The sequence below is a fragment of the Elephas maximus genome, chromosome 10 (assembly GCF_024166365.1).
Source record: "Elephas maximus indicus isolate mEleMax1 chromosome 10, mEleMax1 primary haplotype, whole genome shotgun sequence".
Classification (NCBI taxonomy): domain Eukaryota; kingdom Metazoa; phylum Chordata; class Mammalia; order Proboscidea; family Elephantidae; genus Elephas; species Elephas maximus.
Genome location: NC_064828.1, coordinates 87839577 through 87862478, shown reverse-complemented (window position 1 = coordinate 87862478; position 22902 = coordinate 87839577). Strand labels below are relative to the sequence as shown.

Genomic DNA, 22902 nt, shown 5'->3' with positions numbered 1-22902 from the left:
ATGATGTTAGATGACAAAAGATACTTGATTAATATTAACTGCTGTTATTAGAGAATTTAGAAGATATTGCAATACATTTTTTTATTAACTCATCATTTGAAATTTGTCCAGCAGTGATAACTTTTCTTTAGTTATGTTTTGTTTTTTTCCAAAATGAATTAGCCTTTTATTATTTCTGACCAAAGTAATACTTGCCTTTGTCAGAAATAGAAAAAATAAAAAAGCATAAAGAAGAAATGTCACCATTCAGAAATAACTACTGTTGTAAAAGTGCTTTAAGTACTTATGTGTGTGCTGCTCAGTTTTCCTGTTTAAAATCTCACTTATAAAAGAATCCTGTTTTAACAAATAACGTTAGAACATCCAGTTTAATATAATGAAACCACTGTTTTGTGCTCTGTTTTGCAAAGTAGCTTTTTAGGTAATGGAATGTGCCTTCTGTGAACACACCATGTGCTCTAGAAAGGAGCTTGATGTCCAGTCTGTTAAATTACCATGTCATTGCCTTGCTTTATATGTGACCGTTCACTTACCAGTGTATGCCCCTTCACCTGTGCCTACAGGCTGTCTCTAGGAACGGAGCAGTTTAAGTTGAGACCTAAAGCTGACCACCAAGAAGAGAGGAATTATCATTTGTAGAGGCCAAGGATGCGTTTTGTAATCCTCCATGCCTCACTGCCCACCCCTTATTGTAGCCAGTGATACAAGTAGCATGAAATTTGCTGGGATGGAGCTCCCAGGTTTTCTTCTCTATACATGCTTTCTGTCCATATATCAGGTGTCCACTTCCACCCCCATGTCCCCACCCCGTCAAGATTTGTGTTGCAGAAGAAACGTGTTCTTATATATCTTTCTCCCTCTCGTATTCTTTTGGTAATTGTCCGTTTTTATTTTTGTGACATGTCCCTTTATAGGGAGTGATACTAGTCTATGTTCTAGATTTTGCCAGTAAACCAAATTTATATAACTTGGAACATTGGCTGTATCAATTTATTGGTATGGTAAGGCATCCATTAGAGGCAACAGAATTTAGCCTGTAGTGGGAGAAAGATGTGGCAGCCTGCTTCCATGAAGATTTATGGCTTCGAGAGCCCTATGGGACAGCTCTGCTGTGTCCTACAGGGTCGCTACGAGTTGGAATCAGCTCAACAGCAGAGGGTAGTTAGGCAGTATTTGGGCTTCATCTTCTGATCCAGTTCCTGTCTTTGGGAATGGTTGGAACGTAGTCATCATAATGAGAAATATCAACTATCTTTTATCGGCAGTTCCAGATCTCCAGTTTAAGTCCCTTCCTGAGTGTCATTTGTTGCCTGTTCTTACTTAATTTTTTATTTTAGATCACAGATTCTGCTGGCCATATTCTGTACTCCAAGGAGGATGCAACCAAGGGGAAATTTGCCTTTACCACTGAAGATTATGACATGTTTGAAGTGTGTTTTGAGAGCAAGGGTAAGTAGTCAGTCTAAGCGTGTTCTCACAGCTCTGTAGTGCCCTCTGAAGTTAGACAGAGCATGAACTTCCTTTCTCTTGGGCTGGCGGGAGGGGAAGTGAGAACTGTACGTCTGCCGAAGCCCATGCACATGGACGTGAAAGCTGGCCAGTCAGTAGAGCTCTTCGTGTTATGTACAGGAGTGGGCATTTCATGAACGCTGTGGCCTACAACATTGAATGCTAGAGTTGAATGTGGTATAGATGGTAAGAAATAGTGTGTTTCTATGCTAGTGACATGTTTTCTCAGAGATTAGAAGTAGGGTCTGTCTTATAAGTAGTACAGGGCAAAGTCAGAAGCAGCTTTGGTCTCCAGAGAACTTGCTGTATCCTAGTCCTAATATCTTGGGTGGGTTCTTCTGTGCATCTCAAGACCAAGATTCCACAGTAACTCCTAGGCTGATTATCTGGTGGTTTCTGTGCTCAGCGGTGGGTAAAAAAGCAGATTTTTATGTCCTATTCTTTAGCTTCAAGACCCTGAAAATTGTATATAATTTGTACCTGTCATACTTGTTGGGACCCTTTTGGACTGCAATGCATGTCACAAAAATAGCTTAAACTAGCGTAAAAAAAAAGCATAGGAAGACCATTTCGGCTGTCTGAACCGGGAAGTTCACAATGTGGTGCTGACATTATCCAGGGCTGGATCTTGGGGTTTTCAAGTATCATTGGATCCTGCTTTTAGCTCTTGCTTTCCTTGCCTGCATTTGACAGTATTCTCAGGCTCTCTCCATATGGCAGCAAAGGGCCTTGTGGCAATTTAGGTTTATAGCATGTTTAGAATATGATCATTGGGGAAGAGCAGTCACCTTTGCCCATAGCACTAACACATTCCCAGAAAGTTCCCAAACAGCAGATCAGCTAGCTGTTTTTGACAGTTAACAAAGAATCTGACGCCTTTGATCTAAAGCAGGTCAATTTAGCTTAAAGGAGTTTACCTAAAGTAAGTGGGATAGTAGATTAAGAATAGAAAATTACAGAACTTCAGTAGTGATTTCATGACTGACATCTTTCTCCCTGCCCCGACTCCTGCCAGTTCCAAAATCTGTCACCAGCATTCTAGACATTTCCTTATGGTTGTCCACCTTTTACCTCAAAGCCAAAATGTCTAATACTGCAATCATGAGCTTCTCTTTCACACTCGTTCCCTTCTCTCATCAGTATTACCACCACCCTTCCAGTTACTCAGGCTCACATTTTTGAAATTATTTTTATCTTTTCCAGTCTATCACCAGGTTATGCTGATTCATCTTTCAAAACAACTTCTTTCTCCATCACCACCCAAATCTGAACTCTGATCTTTTAAAGCATAGATTATGTAATTAGTTTTCTGATACCCTGCTTTTAATTTACCCAACTAGGTTACCAGATTTATCTCCTAAAACACATCTTTCATCATGTCAGTCCCCTTTTCAAAAGCTTTGCCTTCTCTGTAGTGGCAATAATGTTTCTGTTGTATTGAATTAAACCCAAAATCATAGAACTTTAGAGTTGGAAGGAATTTTAGGCATCATGACACTTACTAGTCTTTATAATCTCTTTCCAGCCTTATCTTGCACTACTCACTAGGCCCTAACCAGTCTGGTTTTCTCTGTCTTCTAAATATGTCATGTTTACTCATTTACTGCAGTGCCCTCTTCCCACACAACCTTGAGTTTACCTTTAGCTATTTTAGAGTAACATTCTAGCCCACTTAATTTTTCATTGATTGATGCCTTCAGCAAATATTTATTAAGTGTTTTTTTATATCCCAGGCTCTGTTCTGGGTGTTGGGGATATGGTAGTGAATAAGACAGAATTCTTGGCTCTCATGATGCTTACACTTTCATTGGGGAAAACAGATAATAAAACATAAATAATAAATCAGGTGGTGCTTAGGGCTTTGAAGAAAAATAAAGCAGAGGTGTTGAGGTGCTAACATGTCTTAGAAACAGCAAGGAGATTAATGTGGCTTCTTCTAAATAGTGTATCACTTATTGATTAGATTATTTAAGCATTTTAGATCGCTAGATCAATCGATCGGCCAATCAGTAGGTAATGTCTTGTGTTGTTTTAATGTCTCGTGTGTACATCTTACATTCCCAATTATATTTTAAACTCTTTGAAGGCAGAGACTGACTTTTTTTCTCTAAATTTCTTATATGCCCTTACCTTGCACTTAGATGCCTTGGAACTAATTTAGACACATAACATACATTCTGTATTAGCACTCCCGTTTCTAGTTTCATTTGTATTCTTTTTGTTTATTGTAACATGGAGACCTGATACCTTGTAGTGTTTGGAACATCTTTTAAAAGATTGTCTATTTGTCAGGCAAATGCCAAGAGAGAAAGTAGCGAAACATCTTTTTAAAAGGAGACCCTTTAGGGCCATGATGTCAGCTAAGGGGATAGGCTGTACGGTCTGGACTCTGACCAGCCAGAGGTCTGTGGTTTTGTGGTTTCACTTGGGCTTGAATAATGCTAGTGCTGTGCTGTGCCAACAGGCTGCTGGTGGGGGCATTCTGTTAGAAAGAGGGTATCCTGATCCTTTGGACCAGGTGGGGCTGGGAGCTGCCTGGATCTTCCAATGCGTTAAATGAGGAAGGGGAAGTGAGAATTTGCATTGCATCTCTTATGGCCAATGCATGATGGGGATTACACTCTGGGTGCCACTTTTTGTATATATGTGTGTTTTAGAGAGTTGTTGGTTTAGTAATGCTCAGGAGGCATCTGTGACTTGTCTTAGTTTGTTCTTAATCCTACTTATGCACTCTTATTTCTGTTGATTTTAAATTGGTCTTTCTGGTCTGTTCAAAAGATGTTCTTTATTGTCTTTTAAACATGCCGTTGTTGTTGTTAGTTGCTGTTGAGTTGATTCTAACTCATGGTGATGCCGTGTGTGCAGAGTAGAACTGTGCTCCATAGAGTTTTCAATGACCATGACCTTTCGAAGCAGGTCACCAGGCCTGTCTTCCGAGGCACCTCTGGGTGGGTTCGAACCACCAACCCTTCAGCTAATAGTTGATTGCTTAACTATTTGTCCTATCCAGGGACTCCTAAACATGCCATACTCATTTCAGAATCTGAGCCTTTGCCCAGGCTGCGCCTTCTTCCTGGAATTGTTTGCCTGAGTTCTGTATTCAGGTCCCCTTCTTCAGTGAAGTCTGCCCACGACTAATCTCTCCTCTGACCTTTTTGCTCTATAGCTAATATTGTCTGAATCAGCTATTTTGGCTTAAATTTTTATAGTGCTTTGCATTTTTAATGTAATTGTTATGTGTATGTATGTCATAGATCCTACTGAATGATTTGAAGACAGAGTCTATACTCCTTAAAGATCTCTAGCACAGCTCTTGCACCCAGTGAGTTCTCAGTGAATAGTTGAGCTGACTTCAGTCCATTTCAGAAAACCTCCCAAGTCTCTCAGGCAGCAGAGGGTCTGAGGAACCCCAGTGCTTAAGTGATGCTACATTTCTCAAAACATCCCCCAAATTTTACAGTCAAGTGAATTACGGAGGATTGGGGCTAGGCAGTTTTGGGGGGCTCTTTGAGACTTTCTCATTCTCCTACTTGATGACTCAATTAGAATTTTTTTTTTAATCAAGCTGAGTCATATTAATTTTTCTCACGTGAGCATTGCTCTGTTGGCCCGCCTATCCCTCATAGATATTTGTCTTTCTAAGAAACAACCCAGAGAGTTACACTCTTCTCGCAGTGCTTTTTCTTGGGCTGTTCTAATTCTCTTAAGGGCTTTGCGGGAATAGCCCTTCATCATTTTATGCACGTATTGAAATAGGCCTTATATTGATCAAAATGTTTGAATTAAAATGGAATAGTTTTTGTTGTTTTTTTTTTAGTAGATAAAACCTATGTTCTTTTCAGTACTCATGTTTGTATTAAGTCAATCCAAGGTTAGCATATACCCAGTAATCCTAATTGAGCATCACTTCCCCACAAAATTTGACAGGCAACCTTTTCAGACGTGGAAAGATGCATTTTCAGCTAATTTGGTACCTACTGCCTATTGATCTGCAGCCCACTCAGCCTCAGAGTTATTTGACTTTTGAGTTTTATTTCCTAATCCGATAAGCCTGTGTGTTTTCTCTTCTCCCGTTCTGCCCCTCTAGTGCCAGCTGCAGTATCTTGTATCCTGCCCGCTCAGAGACGTTTGCCAGTCCCATGTACTTGTTGCTTTCCGGCACCCCACACAGACAGAGGCTTTGTCTGGAATGCTTGTGATTTTAGCCAGAGCCAGGAATTTTCTGCAGCTGAGTGGGGGAGGGGTTGTGCTGGTTTCCCTCCATTGAGAGTGGGGGCTAGGGAGAGGGAGGGCGGGTGGGTGATTTCCCGGAATTTTAAGTATTCCGCACAATGAATCCTTTGATTTCTTTTTCAGGAACAGGGCGGATACCTGACCAACTCGTGATCCTAGACATGAAGCATGGAGTGGAGGCAAAAAATTACGAGGAGGTATGTCCTGCCGTCACAGCCAGAGGAGGAATAGGCAGCGTGCTGTATGGAGATTTCTGGGACCGAGTCAGGCCAGCAGTAGGCTGTGCTTTGCCCAAAAGGCTGTGGTTTTCTCAGCAGTCATGTGATAACCAGCTATGATCTTATTGATACAAACAGTTGTATTAACAGCCTGAACAATAATTTTGGCTGTGCTGTCAGCCAAATGACTGAAGCAGCTGTCCCGTAAAAATGTTGGTGTGATAAAACATTCAGGCATAGGCCATTAGCTTTCTTGAGGCAGAAACCAGATATATACAGTTACAATTTTTAAAACCTGGACTTCATTGGGAAACCCTGGCGGCGTAGTGGTTTATAGCTACGGTTGCTAACCAAAAGGTTGGCAGTTCGAATCCACCAGGCACTCCTTGGAAACTCTATGGGGCCGTTCTACTCTGTCCCATAGAGCCGCTATGAGTCGAAATCGACTCGACAGCAGCGGGTTTTCAGGACTTCATTTATGTGTTAACGTCCCAGGTTAGGAAAAGTGATTTGTTTTTATTTCCTAAGCCTTTTTTTTTTTCAGGCCTGACAGCTATATATATTTCCGTAAGGCATGAACTCAATGCTGTTTAGATTTGAACAACTGTGCTGTCTTTGAGAAATATAATAGTCAAAAGTCGCTTTTAGTTAAAATAATTTGAAACTCTTAAGGAAGACGGCAGAATGGAGGAAAAGGCTGCAAGAGACTAAGGATGGTGATAATGGATAAAAATCTGATGCTGACAGGAAGTATTATAGAGTAATAAGAACTGACTTTGATTTATTTGAACGTTGGGGATCTGGAGGTGTGCATAGAATAAGGAGAATGGGACTGAGCCTTTTTCATCGTAGTTATGAAAGACTTTGGGGACAACACAAAATGGTTCATCAAATGAAGAGCAACTTTGAAAAACCACAAGAACTATTTAAGACCGGGGGATTGATCTTTACAGAAAGACAAGAGTATTTTTACCCAGCAAAACAGTACCTTAGGGCATGAGGAATAGTTGGGGTACAAGAAGTGTGCATGGCTTTTGAAGAATAACTAAATGAGGAGCAAAGTTTGTTTTAGATGATTTAAGAGAATTTTCTGGGAATGACAGGGCAGGAGCAGAAGTTGCTCCATCTTTGGTCCAGACTTGGGAAGGGAAGTACCCTACAATGGAAGAAGATCGGAAGTGACTGGCAAATTCTACAGAAGGAATAGTACTACAACAGTTGCAGTTCTTGAGGTCTCTGACTCTTGCCCTATCCCACTCTTGTTGAAGTTTTCAGTTGAATGAAACTAGATTGAGTTATTTGTAGGCAATAAGTAGAAGCAAGTGATGTAATAATGAATGGAAGACTATCCCTGGTAGAGACTTCCAATTGCTTGTTTCTGTCTCCAGGCTAGTTTAATTAAAAGAAATAAAGTGAGAGTCTCTTTATTTGATGGATTTATGAGGAAACTGAAAACTGTTTTTAAACTGTCATGATTCAGAAGAATCCGTAATTATATTTAAATAAGGTAATGTATGTTAAAGTGTTGTTGTAAGGTATAAGATGCTAGGAAAAGTGTTGTAGTTAACATGAGGTGGGAGAATAGATTGATTTTCAGTTTGTGGCTACTGCTGCTGTTCCCACCGTTTTCTAAGCAAGCATTCTTTGAATTCCTACTATGTGGAATTTCATCTGTTGTAACTTTTTTTCCTCCAACATGATGGCTGTCATTATGTGGTATTTATCAAATAACAGGCCACTGAATGCCCTGTTAGACATTAGACATGGCTTGTTTCCCTCTAAAAGAGATGGCATTGTTGTGAGTTTACATACAGAATGATGAGGACATCACTGTCATACAGCATTTTAGAATCCCTATACCTCGTGGACTTGCCATAATCTTTGGGCTGTGCTGACATTGAGAGAGGGGCTTTATCTTTCCTGACCTTCTACTTAACCCAAGAAGGGAATCCCTAGCAGAAAGGAAACCACATCGCTTCCTTTGCCTGCTTCCTGCTTCCGACGTCTGACGCGTCCTAAGCTTGTCTTTACGCACGTAGTTACAACACAGCTCCAAGATTCTGCTTCTCAACCAAGAAGCGCCTCCCCACTACTTTCTTTAACCCTCCCTCCACCTGCCATACAGCCGACCAAGTTGAGGCATAAGAGGAGTGTTTATTACACAGGCCAAAGACCAAACCTTTTCTCAGTCTGTGGCTAGGCACCCTTGAATCTCTCTTGGAAATAGCTGTTAGTTGTCTCTGGGCTAATGTCTACGACAAGAACATGGACAACAGAAGCACTTGTTCCCTGGTAAATTACCAGAAGAGCACTGAGCACATGTAGAGTTTTCAAAGCACTTAGTTTTAGGTCCTTGCGGTAATGGAGAGCCTTTTTTTCTAGAGGATTTGGGTCCTTTGGCATCAATATTACGATGTAGGAAAGTGGCACATTTCTTTAATTTTGTTCATATCCGCCATATCTCTCCTTCACATTTATGGCCTTCGTAATTCTGAAATCCCAGTGTGGTCCTGTAAAATTCAATGGTAATCAGTGTTTTAATGGCTGGGCAGAGTACCAAACTACCTACGTAAATTATTATTATGCATGTGAAATTGCTATGTAAACAATACAAATATCAGGTGATATTATTTAGAAAAGGCAGAGTTCTTGGCATATTGTAAAGAAGCATATGGTCTTGTAACTTGAATTCTCTAAAAAGAAAGAATGCTGTGTCTTCAGAAATAAAGCACCTTTGATTCCTAGTATTGTTTTTTAAGGACCTCTGACAGCTGTCTTGCTTTTGCCCTTCAGAGGTGGGAGCATCTTTGTAGCTTCAGTGTAAGAACTGAGCTCACTCTTCGCACTTCATGGCCTGTGAACTAGAGCATTTGTTTTCAGGGACTTACTGTCTGAGCGTGCACTTTTGAGAATAACAGCAATTACTATCTCAAAAAGAAAGTTATCTCTGACATATCCTCCAACTCTTAGTCTGCATATGTACCTTCTTGCTGTGCATGTAAGCATTTTCCACACTGGTAAAAGCCTGTCTATTTGCTGTCTTTGAAACCCAAACCAGCCCCATTGCAGTTGAGTAGATTCTGACTTAGAGTGACCCTATAGGACAGGGTAGAACTGCTCCAGAGGGTTTCCAAGGCTGTAATCTTTACAGAAGCAGACTGCCACATCTTTCTCCTGCAGAGTGGCTGATGGCTTGGAACCACCAGCCTTTCAGATAGCAGCCAAGTGCTTAACCACTGCGTCACCAGGGCTCCTTTTGCTCTCTGATGCACTAAACACACAGTTGCCCTGGTTGTAGCAACAGTCTAAGACTTGCCAAAGCTCTGTTTCTCTTAAAGCCTTCAGGAAGGAGGAGCTCTGGTTCTGTACACTAGATCCACAGTTTCTTGACATAAGGTAAATAAAGCAACATGGATAAGGCACCTGACACGATTGGTCAGTTCAGTAGATTTTTAGCTCCCTTCTCCTACCCTTCTGGAGACTATCAAATGGTCATGATAAATAGGATCTTGCTAAATTTCATCTGAGCCCCAGGATTGGTGGCATTACCTGGATTTATTTTGACACACTGTTGACCTTTTGAGCTTCTGTGAATAGGTAGTGATTGGCTTATCCCCACTGGTCTGATTTGCTTACCCCTACCCCCAGACATAGGGAGACTTGTCCTGGGCTGTAAGTCTGTATTCTTTATTTTAATTGAATTAGACTAGTTATTTTTCACATTTATTGCTGTGCTTCTGGGATTCATGGGGAGTGTGGTGGGGAGTGGAGTTAACAGACTAAGTTGATGACATTTTGCTTGCCACAGGAAGCTGTTCTCTTGGGTCTGTATGCTCCACCAACGATAGATTCTTGGGCTGGATTCACACGTGTGTTTTAAGAAGTTTTTCAGAATGTTAACACCTTTCCTTGGTAGAGTTACATGTAACTTCATGAACTCCGTAGATTTCAGATTATTGGAGGAGTGGAAAATTTGGATATGTTTAAGAGTTTAAATTTATTGATATTTTGGAGGTGTTGTGGATATACAGGGAAAAGTTTCATAACTTTTACTTTTTCCAAACAGTGCCTGCTACTGTAGATGAGACTGGACAGTACTGTGGTAGAGAAGGCTTTCTCCTAGGCACTGGCCTGGTGAAAATAAATGCTGAGTGAAAATAGATGCAGAGTGCTCCTAATAAACAGGAAGTGCTCGCTTCAGGGGACCAGTAGCACTTGTTACCTACTGTGAAAAATCTTCTTTTGAAGAAGGTATAGAATGGACCTAACAAGTGTGTTATCACTGTTCAGTCTGCATCAGGTATGTGTAACTGTGCAAAGTGTAAATTGTTTTAATTTCCTTAAATGCCGGAGCCAAACTAGCTGTGTGAAAAAAGATAAAAATCAAAATAGTTTGTGAATACGACAAGATATGTATGATTTTAAATTGTGTGGCACAGTCTGTAAGTGCTGTAGGGCTTTAGGGAAAAGGGAGATCAGCATGCACAGCATGGTTAAGACGTGAAAGACAGGTCAGATACGGGTACACTAAGCGTGCATGCTTCTGGAAGTCAGGGATTCTGTTTTGCGTGTATTTTACAGCAGAGCGTTAACAGTTTTGATGCTGAGTAAATGCTTTGGTGACTCTGGGTAGGGAGTCAAGAGACCATGGTGCTGTTCATGTTGGTCTTCCACCAAAGGGGCTGAGTAACTTTATGGAATCCTCAGTTTCCTCATTTGTAAAATGAGCCTATTATATACAATGAGGTCCCTTGTTACTTTGTTTAATGGCCAAATGCAACCTACCAGGGGAGTGCCGCCACCTAATGGAGAACTGGGGGTACATGTTGTCTTGAAGGCAAAACAAAATCTCATCCTCCCAGCTGTGGAAAAGAGAAGTAGGCTAGCAGATTACTGGCCTCCCTTTATTAAAAAATGTGTAATTTGGCATTTTTACAGATACTTTGAGCATTAACTCAGATGTTAAAAGAGCAGGGCAGCAGTCACTGGGGATTTTGATACTGAGGTTTTCTTTTTAGCTTTTTATACTATGATGAGAAGTCTTAATAGTCATTGAATGCTTAGTCCTAGGCAAGCAAAGAGGGTCTTCTTGAAAATGCTTGTTTTATTCAATTAAAAAAAAAAAGCATTAAACAATGTACACTATATCCCATTTATAAATCTATTTTTAAGCTATATTTTCTGCATACATTTATGTATATATGAAGGCATAAATTGTGTGTGTCTTATAACCAGGTCTGGAAAGATGTGCAACAAATTCATAACCAAGGTTACCTCTGAGAAAGAATGTGAGGATAGGGCTAAAGGATTGAGGAACTATGAAGGTGGACTTTTTGTTTCTCTTTGCTTTTGAATAGTTGGAACTTTTTCCCAGGAGAACATATTGTTGATGTGTTGCTTGTACAACTAAAAAATAATAAAATACCAGAAAGGGAATTGGAACAGACTTTTGGGTCTATAATCTACATAGGCCATCTTCAGTACCAAATTTATCATCTTTTTTCAGGTTTTAGGCTTTTTGGCAATTGTCATTTAACCAACAAAAGCATATTAAAAGTAGTCTTCAAAGTAATTTTTAAAAATACCATTTTCAGCTGGCAGAGCCACAGCCATAGTTTCACTTCCAATTCCTTTTGTAAGTTTCTATTTAGAGAGCTTTAATCATTTATCTCTTAAGAAGTATCCAGCCATTGCCTTTATACTGTCTCATTCAGGAAGCTTTGGAAGGGGAAGTATAGAGCAGAAGGAAAGATGTTAAACAGACTAAGGTTCAGCTTGAACACACCATTACATTGAGCCAGTTCTGTGTCTCCTGTGTTGGCATCTGTTTCCTGAGGAATTTCTGTACTCTGCACTTCTGTATGAGATAACCAGCAGATACAGATGCTAGGTTATTAGCAAAACCTGGCATGCGGGCACTCAGCTAGCAGAGTTAGCTCAGTGCATTAACTGTAGGTTAAATCTTACAACCATGTAGCTTTATTCTGTTCTACAGTTGTCAGTTGCACCATTAACTCTGGCCAACGTTTTGCAGATGTAAGAAAACATACGTCCACGAAAGAAAACCTTGGTGGATCGTTGCAAATCCATCACCACATTTTTATGTACCTTAAATATAAACTCAGTTTTTATATCCCCATTTTAACAGCAGTTTCTAGTTTCCTTTAAATTAAATTACCTTTTTTTCTTCACATAGTCAATGAAGAATTTTAGATAAGCAAAGAAAACACAAAAATCACCCTTAAACTCCTCCTATTCACCCCATGTTAACTGCTGTTGACATTTAACAGAAAACAAAGAAGGTGAATTAGAGAAAAGAGGAGAAAGTAGGGCATTCTGTAGAGAATGCAGGGTAAATAGGAAGTAGAGAAGCAGATGTAGAAAGATGTGTTGAAGAATTCCCTTTGTGGAGAAATTTTTAAAACAGCTGGTGTGCAAGAGTTTTAAGAGCTGGAAAGCTCTGATGGTAGATCACCATTTGAAAACAAATCATAACCTAAGAATGATAAGAAAAAATAAACAGAATAATGAAATCTGTTCCCTTGTGATGTATACTTCTAGTTATTAGAGACACTTGGAGGTTTCACAGTGGTCTGGGTTGAGAAAAGGAAGACAGTTCTCATACTCTTCATTCCTCAGCGTACAGGAAGGTTGTTGGAGATTTCTTTTGATAACTGGGCTGTGTAATTTTAAAAAAAAGCAACTCAGTGCAATTTTTTTTAGCAGGCCTAGAACTCATCTCAGAGAGCCCTGGTGGCGCAATGATTAAGAGTTCAGCTGATAAGTGAAAGGGTGGAAGCTTGGCTGTTTGAACTTACCCAGCTGCTCAGAGGGGAAAAGACCTGGTGATCTGCTCCCTTAAAGATTACAGCCTAGAAAACCCTCTTGGGCAGTTCTGCTCTGTCACATGGGGTTGCTATGAGTCAAAATCAACTCAGCAGCACCTTCAACAACAACAGGACTCACCTTGGCTCTTGGGGCTGTGATAGAAACCTTGAAATTGTTGTGGAACTGAACTGAACAAACTAGGATTCTCTGATCTTGCATTTTGAGTTATTGTATTAATGCTGTAATGATCTATTCCTTTGTTCAACTGAATAATCAGTGGTTTTTCTTCGGAAACCAGGTTTGGCCTAATATTATTATACTAATAATATTGTTTATTTTCTTAGACATGAGTGGAAGGGCAGAGTAAAGAACTTTATTAAAGTGAGAAATCCCATGAATATACACTGAAACCTGTGAGAGCCAGAACCCGACTGGACTGCCTTGTTTTTCCGGGTCTCGCAAGTTTTCCACCTTCAACAGGGTGCAGTCTTACCACTTCTCTGACACTCTCTATTAGTTGAAAATATTTGAATTTTCCTTCTCTGACCGTTTCCACGTTACACTGGTCTGGCTTTCGCAGGTTTTACGGCATGTCTTGTTTTGTAGCCTTCCATATTATAGTACTTTAAAAGAGGTTTTAATCAAAATAAAAGTAGAAGTCTGAGACTTTTAAGAGTCTGTAACTGAGACATAAATAAATAGTATGTAAGGAAAGGAAAAAGCCCAAATTTTAAAATATATTAGGATGACGACAGAAGAGATTTTAAGTTCGGTAACACTTTTTTAGGAGACTCCTCTGCTGCCTTACGTTCTTAACTGGAGCAGTTTTCTTTTCAGGGAACGGGGCTCACGTTTCTTTTCTTTTCCAGATTGCAAAAGTCGAGAAGCTCAAACCTTTAGAGGTGGAGCTGCGACGCCTAGAGGACCTTTCGGAATCCATTGTTAACGACTTTGCCTACATGAAGAGGCGAGAGGAGGAGATGCGTGATACCAACGGTGAGGGGAAGGCGCTCTGCTTTGCCTGATGGGTGAACCATAACAGAGACAGATCCCCAAACTTAAAGTTCTGGCGTATGCTTTTCTCAGTTTTGCCAAAGGAATGTGTGGAAGGGAAATTACTTGCTTCTGCATTGTTGCTGCTAAAGGTGAATGAGCCCTATTAGGTTTTCAGGGGAATAGAAATATCTTCCATGATATGCATCGACCATATTCTGAGTTAGCTTAGAGCATATCAATCTGATAATTCTAATCTTTATAATTTTTAACATTTTATATGTAACAAAAGCTTTTAAAAAAATTTATCTGAAATTCCGCTGTTAGGCCAATGGACAGAGTGAAGTTAATTAATTGCCTTTCCCCCCCGGGCGTTGCTTAAGCAGCTGAGCCTCACTTCTTTACATTTACAATGCTTTTGGTTTTTTTAGAGTCAACAAACACTCGAGTCCTGTATTTCAGCATCTTTTCAATGTTTTGTCTCATCGGACTAGCCACCTGGCAGGTCTTCTACCTGCGTCGCTTCTTCAAGGCCAAGAAGTTGATTGAGTAATGAGTCACAGCCCCCTCCCACCTTGTATCTCACTCAGCAGAACATCGCTGGAACGTGCGTGGCTTAAGGCACCCTACCAACAGCAGCACCATCAAGGCACGTTGGAGCTTTTCTTGCCAGAACTGATCTCTTTCAGGGTGGGGGGACGTGGGGTACCACCTAGACCCAACAAGCCAATGAGGGACTTCTTTTTAACGTGGTAGGATTTGGACTGGTTTTGCAACAATAGGTCTATTATTAGGGTCACCTATGAAAAAACTAGGGGGTTACCTAGATAATGCCAGAGCCAGCATTTGTACTGGGTTTCCTCGTGTGATCTGTTTGAACCATGTTTTCCACGAATTAAAATATTTGTGCTTAACTGCTTGAACTTTTTTCCATCTGTCTATGTATTTAGTTCTATGCAATTTTATCATGTGTATAGATTCATGGGATCACCACCACAAGACACAGAACAGCTCCATGACACAGATCCCTCGTGCTAGCATTTTATAGCAATGGCCACCTCTTTTCTCCCTCTCCCCCAAGCCTGGCAACCACTAATCTGTTCTCCATCTCTATAATTTTGTCATTTCAAGAATGTTATATAAATGGAATCATACAGTGTGTAACCTTTTGAGATTGGATTTTTTCATCCAGCATAATTCCCTTGAGATCCATCCAGGTTGTTGCATGTATCACTAGCTCCTTTTTATTGCTGAACAGTACTCTAAAGCATGGATGTACCACAGTTTAACCATATACTTCCATCAAAGAACATCTGGGTTGTCTTCAGTTTGGGGCCATTATGAATAAAGCTGCTGTGAACATTCATGTGCAGGCTTTTATGTGAATGTAAAATTTTTTTTTCTGAGGTAATGCCCAAGAGGGCCGTTTCTGGGTTGTGTGGTAAGCACGTTTATTTTTTTAAGAAACTACCACAGTGGCTATACCAGTTTACATTCCCACTAGCATGTAGGAGTGATCCCGTTTCTCTTCACCCTCCCCAGCATTTGGTATTATTACTGTTTTTTATTTTAGCCATTCTGCTAAATGTGTATAATAGCTCATAATTTTAATTTGCATTTCCTTGGTGGATAATTATGTTGAAAAACTTTTTGTGTGCTTACTTGCCATCTTCATAGCCTCTTCAGTGAAATGTCTATTCATGTCTTTTGCCTATTTTCTAATTGGATCGTTTGTGCTTTTTATTTTTGAGTTTCAAGGTGTCCTTATATATCCTAGATACAAGTCCTTTGTTGAATGTGGCTGTTTGAATTTTTAACACCACTTCTGCCAAGGGAAAATAGTAAGTAAAACTTAACCAGTTCTTCATGCGTGGCCAGTCACCAACTTAATTTCTATTCTTACATGCTCTGTCTAGAGAATTCAGACAAAAAGTTCTACGAAATCATCACTGTGGGACTGTAAAGGTCAATATTAATGTTAAGTAAAAGTGTGGGTACAAATGACTGTTCATAAATATTTATGAAAAATATCATCCCTTGAAATGTTTCCCAATTCTCCCAGGAATGTAGAATCTAGAATCTAGAAGCTTCTTTTTTCTGTAATCTCTTTTTAACTCCTCTGACTGTTACAGGGCTTGTCGCATTGCTGTGGTAAGAATTAACAGGATTTAGGGCCTCACAACTTGCAGTTAAGAAGCAGCGTGTTGGAATTAACAGAACACGGCTGTGGTGCCTTGGATAAAGTACAGAAGTAGAGGAGGAAGTGAGTTATGTTAAAATCTCAGGCTGTTGTGTTAGTGTTCCAGCTACTGTGAACCCAGAAGTCGTCTTTCTTTTGACTCCCTGTATAAATTCCTCTTGCTTGGCTTAAGATGGTTCTCATTAACTTGTACAACATTGCCACCTGCTGTTAGGAGTTGAAAGGTACTGCTTCTGAGAACCTGGTGCTAGAATCCTTGCCTTGGGGCAGCAGGTGTTGAGAAGATCTGTCTGTAGTATTACGCATACTAAATGACAGAGGATGTGTCCAGATGGAAAAAAGAATAAAACAAATTTGTGGGTTATGATCCAGCCTTAGGCATTTAAGGTGAAATTCTAGTCTGTACCATTAGCCCAACAAGATACTCTTTCCTATTGCTGACTGGTGCCTTTCGCCTCTTTAGGAGCAATGAAGGTTACTTAGTTTGATGTGGTCTGTTCTGACAAAATCAAAGATAGGAGAGAAGAATATTTTATTTTGTCAAAGTTTTTTTTCCCAAATACGACTCTAAACTTGAGCTTTGTGACACTGAAATTCTTTCATGTCCTTTCCTTTACTCAAGCCAAAATACCAAGTCAGGCATTTGTGCTTTTGGTTTTAAAGTTAATCTTACTACTTTGATTTTATCTAAAAAGTAAAATTGTTTGCCTTTGATAAAAGGCTAGTGCAAGAGTAAATCAGCTTTAAAGATGGGAATGTTACTTGTTTTCCTCCTTTATTTAGCATATTCAACATGGCCGGTATGATATGAGAATAATACATTTTTTAAAATAATTTTTATTGTGCTTTAAGTGAAAGTTTACAAATCAAGTTAGTCTCTCACATATAAACTTATATACACCTTACTACATACTCCCATTTACTCTCCCTCTAATGAGTCAGCCTGCTCCCTCCTTCCAGTCTCTGCTTTCGTGACCATTTTGCCAGTTTCTAACCCTCTCTACCCTCCCATCTTCCCTCCAGACAGGAGATGCCAACACAGTCTCAAGTGTCCACCTGATGCAAGTAGCTCACTCCTCATCAGCATGTCTCTCCAACCCATTGTCCAGTCCAATCCATGTCTGATGAGTTGGCTTCAGGAATGGTTCCTGTCCTGGGCCAACAGATGGTTTGGGGACCATGACTGCTGGGGTCCTTCTAGTCTCAGTCACACCATTAAGTCTGGTCTTCTTAGGAGAATTTGGGGTCTGCATCCCACTGTTCTCCTGCTCCCTCAGGGGTTCTTTGTTGTGTTCCCTGTTAGGGCAGTCATCGGTTGTGGCTGGGCACCATCTAGTTCTGGTCTCAGGATGATGTAGTCTCTAGTTCACGTAGCCCTATCTGTCTCTTGGGCTCATAATTACCTTGTGAGCTTGGTGTTCTTCATTCTCCTTTGATGCAGGTGCGTTGAGACTCATTGATGCATCTTAGATGGCCGCTTGCTAGCATTTAAGACCCCAGACGCCACACTTCAAAGTGGTATGCGGAATGTTTTGTTAATAGATTTTATTTTGCCAATTGACTTAGATGTCCCCTGAAGCCGTAGTTCCCAAACCCCTGCCCCTGCTTTGCTGACCTTCGAAGCATTCAGTTTATTCAGGAAACTTCTTTGCTTTTGGTTTAGTCCAGTTGTGCTGACCTCCCCTGTATTGAGTGTTGTCCTTCCTTTCACCTAAAGTAGTTCTTACCTACTATCTAATCAGTCAATAACCCTCTCCCACCTGTCTCGTAACCACAAAGGAATGTGTTCTTCTCAGTTTAAACTATTTCTCAAGATCTTATAATAGTGGTCTTATACAATATTTGTCCTTTTGCAACTGAATAATTTCACTCAGCATAACGCCTTCCAGGTTCCACCGTATTATGAAATGTTTCACAGATTCATCACTGTTCTTCATCGATGAATAGTTTTCCATTGTATGAATATACCATAATTTATTTATCCAGAATGATACATTTTAAGTAAGGTTTGTTATACCGTCATCATCAACCCTTGCCCATAAAGCCATTTTTCTATCTGTTTAGTTACAAAGAGACATGTGGGATTTATACAGATTCACTTGTAAGTGTTAGATTGGGGATTTTTGTGTAAATTTTCACAAATAAAGGCTAGCAGAAACCATTTTAGGTGTGTGTTCTGTTACTGTAGAGTACCTCTTTGTCTGGATTGACAGTAATTCCTCCATATTCCTCAGTTCTAAAGTATGACCAATTAATTATTCCTGATAAATTACAGAAAAAATAGTTATCCTTAATTTATTCCAGATGAATAGTGAAAGTTTAGTACTTAATTGTACATCCTCAGAAGGACCAAATGGGGCTCTCTAAGCCAGGCTGCTCCGTAGCTTCTCTCTTTTGGAAACTGCCTTTGGCCTCCTTTCCTAAAGTACCCCTCTCAACTTAGAATCCCTGGGGACTTGCTTTTTTGGCTCGACACATCTTTGCAAAACCCCACCCCAACAGATAAAGCCATTTTCGAAATTTTTTTCCTGTTACTTTCAGTTGAACAGTTTTCAAAAGCTCCTTTCCAAGAGTCAGTATTAAATGCTTTATATATCACTGCCTGGCCTCCTTAGTTACCTTATACCTCCATTCCTCCAAAAAGCAAGTAATAAAGTTTATTAGCAAATCTTTAGCCTATACAGTAGTAATTCCCAACATATGAGTACAATTTTTTTAATATCAAAATGTTTTATTTTTCACAGATGTCTTACTTTTTAGAGAAAATAAGTAATGAATTCAGTAAAACTTACAAATGAACTTTGATAGTCTCAATAGCATCTCGTTTTCTTGATAAATGATAGTACATGCTTTATAAATTTATTTATTCAGTCTATTGTAGTGGTATCCCATATAATATGAGCCCCATTTTTAAGTTTTCTAGTACCACATGAAAAAAAGTAAAAAGAAACAGATGAAAATAATTTTAATAATACATGTAACCCAGTATATCTAAAATATTATCATTTCAACATTTAGTCAGTATAAAAGTGATTGAGATATTTTACATTCTTTTCTCATGTAAAGTCGTTGAAATCCAGTATGTGTTTCACAGCTACAACATGTCTCAATTCAGACTAGCCACAATTCAAGTGTGCGATAGCCGCATGTTGCTAGTGGCTACCATCTTGGACAGTGCAGATATAGACTTTGCCCAGTACTTTGGGAGAATCTTTAATCTTTACAATAACTCTGTGGCCACTGGGGAACTACTATTCACGAATTGGGAAGCTCTGCTATATAGCATCTAACTACTCACTTGCTAAAATATGGACGTAGTCCATGTTTGACCAAAGGCACTTTAAAATCAGTTATACCTTTAGGAAAAAATTGAGCATTCTGGACCTATTATTAATATCTAAAGGCCTGATATTAGTTTGTTATATCAAATATAATAGCTGAGCATTAGTGCTTCTGGTCTATATTTTCTAAAGTAGAACTGAACATTCAATCTGTTAAGCTTATGATACATGTAAAAATGGCATAGGGGCTGTGTCTGACCTCCTCTAACTTCACCAGGGGGAAGGAGAATCAAGATCAACAGCCAAAGGCTGACTGCTATGAGGTAGAGGTCAGACATGCCTTCTCTCTTCCCCATCTTTACCAATTCTGACACCAACTGTCCCTCCCACAGCACTCTCTACTTCTCTGCTGGGTTGGATAATTCATTGCGATGGCCACACAGAACTCAGAGACAATACTCGTGATTATGGGGTTTATTAGGGAAGTGACAGGTTACGATTCAGGCTCAGGAACATTCATACAGTTCTTCCATCAGGACAGCCTCTTTTTAGCTGGTCTTGCAGGCACCTCTCTCTGGCCCTAGCCCTCTGCCCTCCTCAGACGAGTATTAAGCTCTTTTAGCCCCTGCCAATAAGTCCCCAGAGGCAACCCTAGGCACTCAGCTTTCTCACTCCATGGGCCATGAAGTCCATCACACTGTCTCCTGCTTCCCATCATTTCTCTTCCACTGCTTCTCAAGGTCTGTCTGTCTCCTGGGTCCAAATGATGAGCTCTCCATTCCTGGCTGTTCTTCCTTGGTGGTGGGATCCTCTCTTTCCTGCCTCTGCGGTGGTTCATTTCAAACCCAGCGGAATGGCAAAACTGACCAATCCCTTTGGTGGACCACAATTAACCTATCTCCACAGTCCCGCCCAATCACTTGGATGGGAGTTGTAAGACCATGGCTAGAAAGGCCACACAAAAGTGATCCCATCACACTGCAATATATATGCATTCTAGCTACCGCAATTCACAATTTCAGGCTAAGTTATAGAAAACTAGTTCCCTCATTGTAAAGTTGCCAGAAAAATAAGCTTTAGGCTTCAGCTGTAACCTATTCCGATTCTCTGAAAGTCAGCACTTTCTTGATTTTAGGTAATTATTTTTTCCATTCTTTCAACTTAAAAAAAAAAAAAGCCCACAATTTATTGAGCACCTGTTCTACTTAATGTGCTCAGCTAAACTCTGTGGCATAAACCCAGATAAATAAGAGGCAGTGCCTGTCCTCAAAGTGCTTTCTAATTAATAGAAGGAGGTAGATGGAATAGCCCTTCTCTGGAATGATCTTCCTATTTTGTCAATTTCTGACTCAACATTTTTCCTCCAGAAAGCCTTCCCCAATCCAGCAAGTTTGTCTTGCAAAGGTGTCCATCCCTTGAATATGTCCTTCACTTGTACTTTCCTTGTAATACCACTTATATACTGGTGTAATTGTCTGGGTTTTTTATCTGTTACATGGACTGTAAGTAAGCTCCATAAGAGTAAAAACCAGGCATATTTTGTTCTCTTATATTCAGTGTTTGTTGAATGAATGAAAATTCAAAAATAATCTGTACAATCTAAACCTCGGGGATGAAAAAAACCAAGATTTAACAGAGGTTATCAGTCATTCAGTCCGTCAATCTTGCATTTAGATGTACAAAATATTATATACATACAGGATGATATTAGTTGCCACTGAGTGGGCTCCAGCTCACGGCAACCTTACGTGTAACAGAATGAAACGCTGCCTGGTACTGTGCCATCTCAGTGACCTGTGATATGTTTGAGCCCACTGTGGTGGCTGTTGTGTCAATCCATACCATACAGGATAATAAAAACCTGATACTCATTCATTAATTTTTGAGCCCCTGTAGTTTTTCTGGAAACCCTGGTGGTGTAGTGGTTAAGTGCTACGGCTGCTAATCAAAGGGTCGGCGGTTCGAATCCGCCAGGCACTTCTTGGAAGCTCTGTGGGGCCAGTTCTACTCTGTCCTATAGGATCACAATGAGTCGGAATTCACTCAACGGCACTGGGTCTGGTTTGGTTTACAGTTTTTCTAGGCACTGATAATATATACCCAAACTAACCAAACCCATTGCCATTGAGTTGATTTTGATTCATAGTAACCCTATAGGACAGAGAAGAACTGCCCCATAGGGTTTCCAAGGAGCACCTTGTGGATTCAAATTGCCAACCTTTTGGTTAGCAGCCAAGCTCGCAACCACTGCGCCACCAGGGCTTCACTGATAATATACAGCAGTGAACAAAACCAAAGTCTAGGCTCTCGTGGAGGTGATATTCTGTGAATGGAGACAGTCAATAAAGTAAACATAACAAGATAGTATTGTATAGACAAACATTGGGAAGAAAAGGAGGAGTGATATAATAGGGTGGGAGGGCTGAGTTACTTTGGATTGGATTGGATGTGAAAAAGCTAGAGGTTAGGTTAAATGCAAGTGCAATATAAACATAATCATTATGAAACCTGGTACATTAATATGTATGGTTCTAGATCAAGAAAGATGGAAGTTCCCTTGTACTCTCCTATTCAGACTCGACATGGACTGTTACCCAAAACGTGGGGTATTATACTTTAAAAGGAGCATTGATGAACTGTAGAGAGGCCAAAGGAACGTGAACTCATCAGCCCTCACACCCTTTACCCCATTTTACCAATTTCATCTTCCTCCTGTATTTGCTGTCACGAGATGGTGTGAACGGTTTGCTCTCGACTGCTAGCAGCACCATGGAAGAAAGGCCTGGCAATCAGCTTCCATAAAGATTACAGGCAAGAAAACCCCATGGAGCAATTCTCTGTAACACATGGAGCCGCCATGAGTCAGAAGCGACTCGACAGCAACATGTTTGGCTTTTATTCACCTAGTTAGAAGCCTAGGAGTGAGTTTCCTAGACTTAACATCTACCTCACTAGCCATGTCACTACTGATCACAAAGTTCTAAATGTTCCTCAGACGGATTTCTTAAGTCTGGACCTCCTCTCCATTCACACTGATAACTACCTCAGTTCTAGGTCTCTTTTCTTAGAAAATAAATTGCCTCCTAACTAGTCTCCTCATCTCCAGTCTTTGTCCTGCACATTATCACCAAAGCGCTCTGTAAAATAAAATTTTGGTCTTTTCAAAGGTACCCGTATTGTTTAATGTTTAAGCTAGGCACTTGAGCAAAAGAAGGAAGGCTCTATTAATTCTGAGGAAAAATACATTAGCTTGCTTAGCCAGCTGGGACATACAATCACTAGTTACAGAGTCCCCTGCTTAAAAATCTTCAATAATTTCCCACTGTCCACAGGAAAAGTCTAACGTATCTGAGGCCCCATCATCTACCTCCCATGCCCTCTGGGCTCAAGCCACATCATTTTCAGCCCCAACACATCCTGCTGTTTCACAGCTCTGGAGCCAATTGCTAGGTTTGACTCCCAGCTCCTCTTACTGGCTTCGAAACATTGAGCAAGTTGCTTAACCTCTGAGTACTTAAGACTCTTTTGCAAAATGGAGACAACATGAGGATTGAATAAGATAATACACACAAAAAATTTTTTAGCATAGTGCCTAAAACATAACAGTAAACGTTAGCTGTTAGCCCTGTAGTGTAGGTCA

The 22902-nt window shown here is 40.1% G+C and overlaps 1 protein-coding gene across 1 annotated transcript in view; it reads left to right on the top strand.

Moving 5' to 3' along the window:
- TMED10 (transmembrane p24 trafficking protein 10) overlaps nucleotides 1-18142 on the top strand; it is a 37138-nt gene extending 18996 nt beyond the window's left edge. The window contains exons 2-5 of the mRNA XM_049897981.1: nucleotides 1338-1449; nucleotides 5866-5939; nucleotides 13658-13784; nucleotides 14213-18142. Of these exons, the coding sequence (XP_049753938.1) occupies nucleotides 1338-1449; nucleotides 5866-5939; nucleotides 13658-13784; nucleotides 14213-14334 (435 nt within the window). The 3' untranslated portion in view covers nucleotides 14335-18142. The remainder of the gene's footprint in view (nucleotides 1-1337; nucleotides 1450-5865; nucleotides 5940-13657; nucleotides 13785-14212) is intronic.
- Nucleotides 18143-22902: the final 4760 nt, after the last annotated feature.